Source organism: Strix aluco, chromosome 1, assembly GCF_031877795.1.
Source record: "Strix aluco isolate bStrAlu1 chromosome 1, bStrAlu1.hap1, whole genome shotgun sequence".
Taxonomy (NCBI): Eukaryota; Metazoa; Chordata; class Aves; order Strigiformes; family Strigidae; genus Strix; species Strix aluco.
Genome location: NC_133931.1, coordinates 119,074,389 through 119,087,932, shown reverse-complemented (window position 1 = coordinate 119,087,932; position 13,544 = coordinate 119,074,389). Strand labels below are relative to the sequence as shown.

General features: G+C 36.2%; 1 protein-coding gene across 12 annotated transcripts in view; it reads right to left on the bottom strand.

Moving 5' to 3' along the window:
- The window catches only part of PARD3 (par-3 family cell polarity regulator), a 457,172-nt gene that overhangs the window by 5,425 nt on the left and 438,203 nt on the right, over window positions 1-13,544 (bottom strand). For all 12 annotated transcript variants that reach the window (XM_074832438.1, XM_074832496.1, XM_074832455.1 and 9 more), the window contains 2 exons: window positions 9,823-9,943; window positions 91-218 (listed from right to left, as the gene is read on the bottom strand). In XM_074832438.1, the coding sequence (XP_074688539.1) occupies window positions 91-218; window positions 9,823-9,943 (249 nt within the window). The remainder of the gene's footprint in view (window positions 1-90; window positions 219-9,822; window positions 9,944-13,544) is intronic.

Sequence of the window (13,544 nt, the reverse complement as noted above, 5' to 3'; positions counted from 1 at the left end):
AGTGTCTGCACTAAGTACAACATTTTCCTTCCACAAATGAAATTAGCTCCAGGCTCATATGCACTGAATAGCTTCAGACAGTTACCATACCTGGGTAATGAGCTGTACTGCCGCTGAGCTTGTTGGAAACTCTCTCTTTCTTCTTGCCGCTGCCGCTGCATTTGAACTTCTACTGATACTGAGTGTCTGCCACTCTGTGAGTATGTCTTGGTGCTTGGCTACAAAATGAAAACAAAAATGTCTTAAACAAAGCAGAAAAATGCCCACAAAAGAGTTATCATTTAAATTGTTATTGCATACATACAGTTATGTTTGTTTCAACATGTGGTTTAAGTAGGTCTTTCATAATAATTAGGTTAAATTCTGACCCATAACAGTGGCCTGTGCTACAGATTCTGTTTCTGACCTACCATTTCTGTGATGTATCAGGAAAATATTGGTCCAGAATACGTTATGCTTTTATAGTAACACTGAAATTTAAATTAAGTCAGTGGAACAGATCTTCAGACACTGTAAGTTAGCCTAGCTATGGTAATGCTAAGTTTTACACCACACTGAGGATCTGAGGGAGGAAGGAGCACAACAGCTCTTTCAAACCTCACCAGTACGCTCAAGGGATGCTCTCCCTTAGTGTAACCATCCTATTTGTTGTTGGCCCAGACATGCACCGCTTGCTTTTCAGAGAGATGGGGAAACATTTTCTGGTTCAATATGATCAAGTAGACAAATTTAGCAAGTCTCTTGTGGACAATGGGGAATCCTGTATCTCTGAGAAGGATTTTAGATAACATCTTAATGAGGCGACAATTTGAAACTTTGAGGCCAATACCAGGAGCAAGTGAACATGGATGGCCTTTCTGGGAATACAGAGCATTACTGGTCAAGATCTGGCAGAACGGCTGGATTCAAACTTTGGATTATGAAAAAGTTTACTTTTGTAGAGATATCCCTTTTCATTTTATATTACTACTTTATTCAGATTTTGTGATTTCAAGTTGCAAAATAGGGTGCCACAAAAGTCAAAGAGTATTATGGGCTTTTCTTGTTGTTTTAATAATAAAGTTTCATCTAACAAAGAAACAGAGCATCATTTCATTGGCTTAAAATTTCCAGTTCTATTCAAAATACATAAGTCTACTCACTGGAAGGTTAGGAAGCATAACCACTTGTCTGAGTCTGGGAATGAAAAAACTTGTCTCAGACTTGCTTTTGTTAAAGCACTTTTTTCCTTTTTATCTGTGCCTTCCTTCAAAACAAACATCTCTTGTTTTTTGCCATTATAATTTCTGCAGCAGAAAGATATCATAATGGCTTATAAATATCTGCAAGATAAAAGGCTTCTGAAAAGCTTCGTACATTGAAGAAAAGTTTTAGAAACTAGACAGTTGTCATTTGTGACATAAACTTCTCCTTTGTCTTACTATATAGCCAAGTACCTGCAGGTAGCCAGAAACACAACAAATTTGAAACAGGTGTACAACTTTTAGAAACTTGATTTTCAATAACAATACACTTCAGACAGATCATCAGTCTCGGCTCAGAATTTAACAGATAAAATTTGGTGAATAACTGCTTTTCCCAGAGAAGATTATGAGAAGATTACAAGATTTATGAGAAGATTATTGTGCAAAGAATGCGAAAGCACAGACTATGAGTAGCGGAGAACTTATTTCAGAGAATCCTTAATGCAAGACTGATGTCTATTTCAGAATAGATTTACTCTGTAAAACCTCAGTAAAACAGTATTTCTTATGAAAATACTTTAGGAATGGTATGATGAAGCAACAAGTTGAGAAAACAGAATCGTGTGTCAGCCTTGTGGGAAATTTTCTTAGAGGTGAATAAGCTGTACATATGTATGGCCAAACCAACAACCCCCATGGAGATTTCCTACTATATTAAATAAGGGCAACACATACAGAGCAGTGTTACAGTTACTGCATATGTCAACATTTCTAACTTTCTTGACTTTATTGAGAGTCTTCTGACATTTGGTATTTTATTGAAGGGCTCAGCTTATGGAAGCGAGTGATTACCTGAAAATCACAAGATTTATTTGTGAATTCTCTCCAGTGTGGTTATAAGCAGCTTACAGAGAACCAGAGGGAAACTCAGAAGTTCCCATCTCAACTTCTCCATAAGGAATAAAAACATTTAAACTAAGATTTTAGAGCCAATCTCCTCATTTCATGGGTTCCACTTTAACAATGTTGGAAATCTTCCAGCTACATTACGTCATATGTGAGAAAGTAGTTATCACAGATAAGACATAAAATCAGAATTGTTTCTCCTTATTTGAAAACACAAGTTTCATTTTTTTCAGTTCACTGTAAATATAACAGATTAAAGAATTTTACAGTTCAGGGAATGGTTAAATTACCAAACAGGTGGAGCTAGAATGAGCTGCTGCTCAATTTAGGTTTATACAAGATACTAAAATGCATCATCTAGAAAGCATGAATGCAAGTACATGCACACACATGTGCAGAGAGTTGAAGTTACCACAAAAGCCTTTACTAAAGTGACAGAGGCTTTGAAAGCCCTAATGGACTATGAATGGACTAAGATCAAAACGTAGATTTAGAGATATTTTTTTTTAATGCACACAGGAACCAATGGTTAAATAGAGGCAAGGACTATCACGCCTGTCTGCTCACTGTAACACATGCCCAGAGTGACTGGATCTGAGGAGTTAGGTCTGGATTCTCAGCAGTTCACAAAGAATTTCATCTAATGGACAGCATTTATAATTTGATGGGTCTAAAGGAAAACATCTAAAATCCATTATCCGATTTTCTGAAGGTATGCGTACCCGTATGCCCCGTTAAACTAAGCAGATTTGCAATATTTAACTAATTTGAAAACGATACTTATTTAGAGTCCTGTCTGCATGTTGTTCACATCTACAATAAGCTGTTCATATAACTGAATCTGCTACTTGATTTCAAGCATCCAAAAATAGGCAATGAGACATAAAAATACTGCTTCTGTATGCAATCACATATTCCATAACATATATACACACAGACAGGTACATTCCTCCATCTTATTAACGAAAAGGCCTTTCTTTCAAATCTTTTAATGAAAAGCCTCAGTGATACCATAATGAATGACACTGATATATGGTCATGATGATATAAAGACTTAACATATAACTTTTTGGATTCTTAACTTGTTCAGAAAAATGCAAATCTCCATACAGTAATTTATCTTTTCAACATGCTTTTGATTATAAACCAAAAATATTTATATTGTAAGTAACCTTAGTCTTCAAAAGCTAATTGGCAATTTTGTCTCAATTCTCAAAGTATACTTTCATACATATATTTTTATATAAAATATATACACAGACACACATCTATATACATGCATACCCCATTTCTGTCAACACAAAATGGAGATAATTAAAAAAAAAAAGTTGAACTATTTTCACATCTTCCAACCGCAACAAAAAAACGTGTAAGGAATACACATAACACAGTAATTTTAACACTGATATCAACACAAGGCTAAGTACAATTATAACAACCTGAAATCATCCAACAAACCTAGCAAGAGCTAGGTCTTCACAGTACAGATTGATAAGAACTCTGGCCTTGTTTGCAATGAGATGTATGACAAGCACTGACCTTTTAAATCAAGATGCGGTCAAGGCCACAATAACAACCAAGGCTGCATTATACAAATAAATGTATGTTCGTGTCTTCCACAATACATTTAAGTGGCAATGATAGTTATTGCATTCAGCATTGTTAAACAGTACTCAGCATGTAAAATTGTGCTTTAAAATACATGAAATTACACAGCTCTCTTCTCAAAGAGGCATTAATTTAAAACCAGGGCTGCGAAGTCAAAAGTTTCTATGGATTTCTCACTTTATGCAAGCAACATTTTTTCATTTCACAGAGAATGTATCCCCACAGCTCATGTTGCACTGACCACTCTCGGCAGTAAAGGGCAGCATATTTTAGGGGTGAAGGTCTCTCCTCTCTTTCCTAGCTAAACCACTGGCTGCCCACACAGTTTCTTTCCCTGCAGAATGGCATTTCAGCCCACAGAGGGTAGCTCTGCATGGTGGCAGCATGAATTCTGCAGGACCGGCACAGATCAAAGTTGCCACAGAATTACGGATCACAAGGGCAATCTGGGGCCCTGGGCTTTCAGGGAGACCCAACCAGTTCAGGTTACCAGAGATCCAGCATTTGAGATGACACACCTATCTGACAGCCTACTGCCATAGGGAGAAGCTTGGAGAAATGCTTGCTCAGACTCATAGTATTCCTTTGTATTGATAAAGAAACAGTTAGTAGGAAGATTACTAAAGGAACAAGTCCCTTAGTATTTTCCCAGTTATTAGAAAAGATCACTATTTAATATTGAGTGTGCTAATTATTTTCCAGATTAAGCTCTGTGTTTAACCAAGAAGTTTCACATTCACCTGGGAAGTTGGTAGACACAAGGTCCCCCAAAAGTCCACAGTTCATCATTAATCAGAAATAAATAAGATTAAAAGACCTTGCCTGCTTTATGTGTAAATGTACTTGGCACAGATGACAGACAATCCAGTAACTGTGTATATCAAAACTCAGAATGATAAAAAACATTCAATGGTTCTGGGAGATATCCTTGAAAACTATTTTTACTTCCATCTTTTTGTTTATGTTGCTATGGTGAACAGAACATATAGCAATATTTCTTTTAAAAATTGCCAACAGGTGTGTGTATTAATTCAAACACCATATAATAAGAAAAACCCATCCCTTTGTGCATCTTTCTATGGTGTATATATAGAAAGTTGAATGGCATGGTATGGGACAAAGATTTCTATTATATGTATAGCAGCAGCAGAAAGAAAATACAGTATGGTAGAAACAAACCACTTAGAGAGCCCTGAAATTTTGCCTGGGGTATTTACAGGCACTGCATGCCTATGAGCTATAACTATGTTTGCTTACAAACTGAAATGATTTCATTTATTTTAAAAATTTTTGATCTTCATTTTCCGTTTCACATAAATCAGTAGATTGAAACTAGTAGGGGAAAAAAGTTTAAAATATAGAATTTTAAAGTCAGAGCCTACATCTTGGCAAGAAATTGCTGGTATTTCATTAAATCCTTCTCAGGTTTGACACAGAATGGATATTAAATACACAGCTGAAGAGAAACTACCTGTGGAGAGGCTACCCTGCACAATTTTGGTTTCCTCTCTGAAATAGATTGGGGTAGGAGACACAACAATTTAGCTCCTAAGGTATTCTTTGTCTACTGCAATGCTCCATTAGATATTGCCTAATATCTTGAATAAAATATCCTGAAAGAGACTCTTGAAATGGATTCATAGTAGAAAGAATTAATATACTACCTTTCTTTCTCATTAATGTGTCGAGTAATTCTACACACTTTATAGACTGATATAAACTTTACAATGTTTGTTTTGAATATAGTCTGTTATTCATTTTTCCAGGGAAAATTAATGTTACAGTCAAAGTTACAGCAATAAAAATCAGGCTTTCATTTTTTTTTAAATAATTTTAGGTTATTTAGAATTCATTATGGCTTTGAATAGGTCAAGGACCTGAATACAGGCATAAGAAACGAGTACCATAAACAGAAAAAAAAAGAATTATTTTTTTCTTTAAATCTGCCTTAGAGACAAGATCTATACACCAACAAACAGCAGGAAAAAAAGCATAGTCCCTGAATTTTCTGAACTTTTATCTATCTGGCCATGCCTAAGTATGTTATTAGGACTTCTGGAGTCTTTCCTCTATGAAAAATATGCAATTATTTACCTTTCACAAATCTGTGCAGATAATTAAAGCTATACTCAGGCAAGTCAGGTAGTGTATTTATTTTGACCCAGTTAGCTGTTATCTTTTTATTTGACTCCTAAATATTTAAAGTAGAGTTTGCTCAGCTGCTCTCTTGATGACAATTTTCTCCCACCATCCAAATAGATCTGAGATGACTGGAGATGAATGTATTTGTGAATGGAATTAGCCACTTTCCATTTTTAACACTGATATTTTTACTAAAGATGAAGAAAGAAACCACCAACTTTTGTCCCTCCTGCATCTTTGTGGGGTTTTTTGATTGTTGGTGTGCTTCTACAAGCAGGACTGGCAAACAGTTGTAGTGTTTTCAATGGATTTAATATGCTCTTTTTTTTTAATTGGATTGTTCATTCCCATGACATTTAAGGCTATAATGCTGTGTTTTTGTTATTGAAGGTGGGGATCTGTTAATTAAGATGTGACTAGGAAAAAATACAAGATATGGAACAAATTACAACCAAAATCCCCCAAACCCCAGGACTGGTGCAAGGAAGGATAAACCTCAGCAGACCAAATACTACCCAGAAAAGAACAAAATCCAGAGGCTCAACTTTGGTACTGAACAGAAAAATCAGCCCCAAAAGAATCCTGCACTGATATAAAAATGTCATAACAACAGCAAGGGCCTTAAATATTAGCAGACATACTGTGATTCCACGCAATTCTACATGCCCAGATACACGTTTCTGCAAACTCTGACTGGAATTAACACCAGCAGGATTAAAATGAATTAATCATATTTTATGTTATTTTTCTTTTTTGTTTTCCCCGTGCAACATCAGGCATACAGTATTGCCCTTGAAACCCTCTTGTACCTTGTTTTTTGAAACACGAAAACTAAAAAAGCCATGTAAGAGAAAAAAAATTATTAAGCCTGAGAAAGTTATCTTAAAATAAACAAATGCAAAAACCTTTTCATAAAGCTGTGACTCAATTGCTGAACTACTGGGTTTTAGAGATGGCTTGATGTTGCAAGTTAGTCAGTTATTAAACCTTAACAGTGTGTCATTCAAATGGCCTTGAGCAGAAATATTATGCTGCTTAATAGACAGTGTCATCTCATTCCAGCACTATCACTTTTTGTGTCTGTTAAGCTGCCTGATGCTGTATGAACACTCATAGCCAGTCAAGTATTTTGTTTACTGGCAGGGCAAACACAGCCAGGCAAAACGTCCAGCTCTGTCACATCGCTCATCTACAGAGAAACAGCCTTCACCTGATGTGCACAGACAGAAAGGGATGGGATCCAGCACTGGTCTCTCTGCCACAGTTACCGCTCATAGCCAGCATGATGTAGTGCTCCGTGGTATGGAGATGTGCCTCCAACAAGTGGAGAAGACTGAAGGTATTCATCACAGGTAACCGGACTCTTGTGTCACAGGCCATTAACAGTCCGGGATGGATTGGAGTTGGTGATGTCCATAGGATCATTTTGATAATATATTAGCAGGTTTCTGAGCTATTGAGCTCCTCTGAATATCCTCAGAGTTGCCAGATTTCCATCAGTATCCATTACTTAGACTGCAAACTTTGTATTCATTCACACTTCCTTAAAGTACCCAATAGTCCCACATCACATCAGCACTTTGTTCCCTATCCTCAACCCTCCCATCAACTTGCTAATGAGAAATGCAAACTACTTATCACCACATAGCATACACTCAGTGGATGGGGTTTTCCCCTCTTTCTGTCCAAACCAGGTCAGAGTTGGCTGCTGTCATCCGACTCAGAGGCTTCTCTGGATGTAAAGTCTTTTGTTTATGTAAGCTGTGCAACCCACCTCCCTCAGGTGAAAACACACTTTTCAACAACAGTCCATGTACAGGTGCACTTTTCACTGCTGCAGTTTGTAACCAAGAGCTTACAGATGGAGAAGACTGGAAAGATGTTGATGAATGTATCTAAGTACTTTTCCTGCATATGTATTATAAACCACTTTTGTATTTTTTTTTGTGTCACTGGCATTTAATAATACATCTGGATCTGTTTTGAGCGGGTGTCTTAACAAAGTCCATCATTTTAGACTAATATGTTAAAGTAACACACACCCCATAAGAGAGAGGGTTATGGCTCCTTAACACTGAAATGACTGTGAATTGCTGAAATGGATGAGATCATTGCTTTATCCTTTCCAAGTATTGTGATCCTGAAAGGCTGGAGTACACGATGGAAAAAAAATAAATTATAATTCAAAAATACTCTGGGCCAATTTTTTGTAAAGTACTTATCTAAAATAAAACATTTGGCCACCTATGTATTTAACAACAAAGCAGCTCCTACAAAAGCAACAATAAGCTTCAGAATTAATATTAATACATTAAGCTGAATTAGTCACTTCAGGCTCATTTGCATGATCTGTAGAAGGGGAGTAAACAGAGAGATCCCATTTGTTTGAATAAGAGAAAAAGGAAAGGTCAGTGTTCTGACCCACAATTTAGGAAATTATTCCATTCCTAAGGTAATCAGCCTGTCATCCAAATAATTCCCTCCTCGCTCATTACAAGAAAGTATAATAAAATCCAAGTTGCCTGTCTAAAGTTGCTATGGCATTTAGATATACAACAATTTGGCCCATGACCTTCAGTAGTTAAGTTCCCAAGTCTTCAAGAGTGCAAGTTTTTCTCATACACAGTTTTCCCAAGAATGCTGCTCAAATCTCTCATTTGGAGACTAAACAGCAGTTGATATGCATAATGGAAAGTACTTCCAACACCCAGCCCCCTTTCGTCCCAAAACTGCTACACTATAACTGTGATGAGCTATCACATTATCTTCACCACATCAAATCAAAAAACATCTGGTCATAAAAAGATGTTTATTTTATTTGTTCAATTTCAGAGAAGGTTAGAGGTTTTCTAACATGGGAAAAGAGAAGCCTATATCCTGATACAGTATGTTAAGCAGTGTTAGGTCATTTAGGGATACATTTACCTTTGTTCCTCTCCATGCTGCATGTCAAAAATACCACAGGTTCAAATTCATGAGTTTGAGATGGACAAGGACACAAAGACCCAACAATAGTCAAAAAATCTTCTATATCCACCACAATAGGCAACCAAAGATGACATATGCATTATGATATTACCTAGGTTGTTCTCAGTGACTTCATACACACAGATGCAGATCTTTGGCTATTTCCACCTCAGTCTCGTGTGCATCATAATGCTGAGTAACAATAACCCATCACCTACACCCACTTTAGAGGGAGCTGTGAGAGATTCTACTGCTGTCATCATACATCTCCCACTTTTTTGGGAACACAAGCAAATTGTTCACTGTCTTTATTGTGGGATTTCAAACAAAAATACAGTAAAATATTTGTCCTGTATCTAAAGGATCCTAATTTAGGATATGTAATTGATTAAAAAGCAACACTGATTCATTCAATTATGTTAAACAAGATAAGCACTTGGATTTACATAATTTTATCACATCACTAGATCAGATTGAACAGGATTTAAATGATCAATTAGGACAAATATATCAAGACAGACTGTCTCGGCTAATGTAAGTGGCAAAGGGGTACTATTGTGAAGCATGCTATTATGCATATCTCTCCTTTTTTACTGTGAAAATACATAGCTCTTCCTCTTAAGGAAAAGAACTCATCACAGTGATATTGTTTCAGAGAAAATACCATTTACAAGGTTACATGTTTCCTCTAAATTATTTATCGTTAGTATGTGTTTTATTCTGATTTTCCTAGAAAATTTCAGAATAATTGACATTGTCTTTGAGGAAAAAAAATCCAAGTAGTAACTCACAGAGTCAAGCGTCTAAACACAGAGCAAATAATGCTATATGCACAAGGACAGATGGCTGAAGAAATTTAAAAATTAAATAAACATCACTAAACCAAAAGTGGGGATAACAGAAAGGGCAGAAGTGTGGAGGCAGAGGACCCTGCGTCCTATCGGTCTGCTTCCAACCGGCCTGGGGACAGCGAGTCAGACAACGTCTCCAGATTTGGCAGGCTCCGTGTACTTACCCATGGCTGCTCAAAACTGTAAGTACGTCTCCTGTCCTCCACGTCCTCATCTTGCTTTGCTTGCTGAAACTCTTGTCTCAGGCGCTGTATCCGGTCATGATTGTTAGGGGTTGATCTGTTGCTAAAACAGGGAGGATGGAAATGATCAATATAGTTGGGAACTGCCATCTGTGACTAATTTCTTAGCACGGGACTGCTACTACAGTGCAGGAGTACAGACTTAGAAATAACTATCAAGCATTTAGTACAAAGATCTTCAATTTTTTTAAAGGTGATTAATGCTGTTTGATTTATAAAGAAACTTCAGATGGTGTAGGGATAAGACAAATAAGGCTATTTCTAAAAATCACCAAAATTTACTAGCATCTTTTCAGTCCATGTTACTTCTAGAAATGAAGAGGAATGCATGTGTTAGTGTCAGACTTAACATAAAGGGAAATTAAGAGAAAAGTCCTAATGATCTCTGCTACTGAATAAACATGAAAGATACTTTTTCACAATCAATAAATTGTAGTACTGTCAGATCCTTATTCACATCAAATTCATTACAACATCTGAAGACCCTACCTATATAAAATTTGATTATTTTCCTCAATCAATAAGAGCCTGTCATCCCTTAGTTTTGTTTTTAACAAGTCTTTTAAACTGATCAGTCTGAAAGCATTAAAGGGCTTGGGGGCCAGTAAAAAGCAATCCACTTGACAGTGCCATAAGCAGGAATGCATCTGGGCAGCAGACCAGCACTGGCTGATGCTCTGTGGACGCTGGTGGGCTGTGGAGGGCTCAGCCCCAGAGGTACCACTACATAACATTACACCCAGAACCTCAAATTCTTCAAAACCACAAATTTTTCCACAACGCTTGTCACAGGTAATCTGCTTTTCGTAGCACAGGTTTATGTGAAACCATAATGAAATATGCACAGGAATGGCTTCTTTCACAGGGCAGAGAGAAAGTGGATATTTATTAATCTCGTTGCCATTTTTCCAGCTGTGCGGCTCACACCTGACCCCTACAACCCTCACTGTATTTCAAACATGTTAATGCAGGAATCACAGGAAGCCTGACAAACAAATATGTTATATCAAGACTGACCAGAAGCAGTTTAATTTTCTGCTATGGCCTTCTTAAGCCCTGCATCTCATCGTTTATTTCAAAAGAGCTGATGAGGAATGGTCAGCTATTACTTTGTTTCAAAAGAGAAATCTGCAGGGAGACAATAGAAAGCAATTCCATAGGTTCCAGTTCTTAGACACAGGGTACAATAAAACACAGTGAATTTATATCCCATGACTTCTCTCATATGAAAAGAGACAATTCTGGAGTCCATTTGTGACTGTTTTCCACATCTTTTGGGACTGGTAGGTGCAGTGGATTGGAGATTGTAGATATTTGAGATGTTACCTCCCACTCTTTTCAGTGCCATTAAATGGAGCTTATCGGTGCTTGGTTAACCAAACAGAAAAATTAACATGGTTCTAGCAAAGGCTAATTTTTGAAGAGGGTTGGTTCTTTATTCTTTTCTTTGAAACCAAAGGCAAAGAAAAGGAAGGAACTTAAGGAAGTTTTTTCTTTCATTGTTTTTGCAAATGGGAGCTTTAAGAAATGCTTTATTTGTGGGGTAGGACAACTTCCATGTGCAAATTACCATTTTGAAAAGCACAATTAAAAGAAAGCTTTATGTAGAAGAGACGGAAATAAAACATTGTGGCATTTTCAAAATCTCCACTTCATTGTAGGTGTGTTGCTAAGTTTATTTCCTTAATTCGACATAATTTTGTGAAATGGCTTATCTTCATTTGCAGTTTTATGTTACATAAATTTATTCCTTATTTTTAAATTCTGCCCAGCTTTACTACACAACTACTTGTTTTTTCCCATGCATTGCTATACACTGCACATTTTAAATGCAATCATTGCAATCCAGTACAAGACATACAAAATACTTTAAAATGGTCTGTTGATTTTTAAAACTGATATTGTTAATCTAACAAACAAGTAGTCCAATACTTTGTACACTGTGTTTTCTGTAAGATAAATTGCACATAAATGTAGCAAAATACTTTAAGTATTAGTATTTCAGGTATAAGAACATACGTTTGAAAGAGAAATGCCACTGAACTTTGGTGCAAAATTACTAGGAAAATACCATATGTAGACACCTTGAAGTACTTAAGATGACCACTAAATAATCAGCCTTCCTTAATCAAGGTTGTTTCAAACTGTAAGGGATCACAGGGCAAAAGTGACAGTGGAGCAATTATCCAATGGCAAAGAAAAACAGAAGGCAAACCCCAAAAGTACTGCACTAAATCCTGTGCATTATAGGGAACAGACACATTCTACCAGCCCCAAAACGGGCTACTGGAAGGGTTATTACAGATCTGAGGACTTCTTCACATTTCTGATTGCTCCTCATTAAAACAACTATATCAACAGAGGGATAGCAAACAAATGCATAGTGTCCATGCCATGAAGCCAAAATGTATGTCTCCTCCTGAACAGCAAATGCATGAATTTGACACCCTTTATGCTGCAGAGATGGAACAACAAAGGACAAGGAGGATCCTGGGATTTATGATTAACTTGTCTCCAGACCGAAGAACTTATTCTAATGACAAAAAAAAAAAAAAAAAGAAAAAAAGGAAAAGAAAAAGAAACAGAAAGAAAAAGAAAAAGAAAAAGAAAAAGAAAAAGAAAAAAAGAAAAAGAAAAAGAAAAAGAAAAAGAAAAAGAAAAAGAAAAAGAAAAAGAAAAAGAAAAAGAAAAAGAAAAAGAAAAAGAAAAAGAAAAAGAAAAAGAAAAAGAAAAAGAAAAAGAAAAAGAAAAAGAAAAAGAAAAAGAAAAAAAAAAGAAAAAGAAAAAGAGAAGAGGAAATAGTCAAGCTGATTTAAGAAAAGTTATTCAAAGATATTAAAAGGTTTGATAATGGCAGGAAAGATAAATCTTTCAGCAATCTTTCTATTTCTTCTGAAAAGCAAGGGACATGACCCAAATTTAAAAAACTGCAAAAGAAGTGAATTATAAAAAAGGACTATTTCACAGAGAAGAAAGAGCTAAATTAAAAGACAAAACCACTTCTGTATCTACTCCAATTTCTTTGTGCTCAGAAAGTCTGTGAGACACAGAAAGTGAGGTCAAGTCAGTGGTTTTACAATAATAATTTAAAAAATTAAACATTTTTATTTAGAAGAGGAAAGGGAAAAGAAAGGCAGCTAAGGAGGAGCTAAGATACTTCTAAGAAAAGATTATTTGAAGGCTTAGACTATATCTCATGTTGGCTTCCTTTTGTTTCCATTTTCTTCTCAACCTTGTTCTGATTCTCTAGGTTAAATTACTCAGCTGCCCTAACCTTTGCACCAGCGAAGGCTTGCACACCTCCATCCTGGCCTGTCATGCTGTCTCCCATTTCCTTCCATGCCTCTCTTCATCCAGTTAATTTTATAATCTGTGCTATGTTTTTTCACATGTCCCACTGCACTCACACTGCATTCAGGGAACACTTGGTACACCCACTTGATATGTCATTCAACCCCCAGCCAACCATCATTACTTCCAGGAGGAGGGAAATGCAAAAATCCTAATCACAATAAAAAATCATTACAAATAAAATTTTGGAGTGTAAACCTAAAAGTGCAAACCTAACTTTATTCCTTTTCAGAGATGTTCTCTTTTATCTACAACTATTTATGTAAGTCACATAATTATTCCTTAGGACAGAT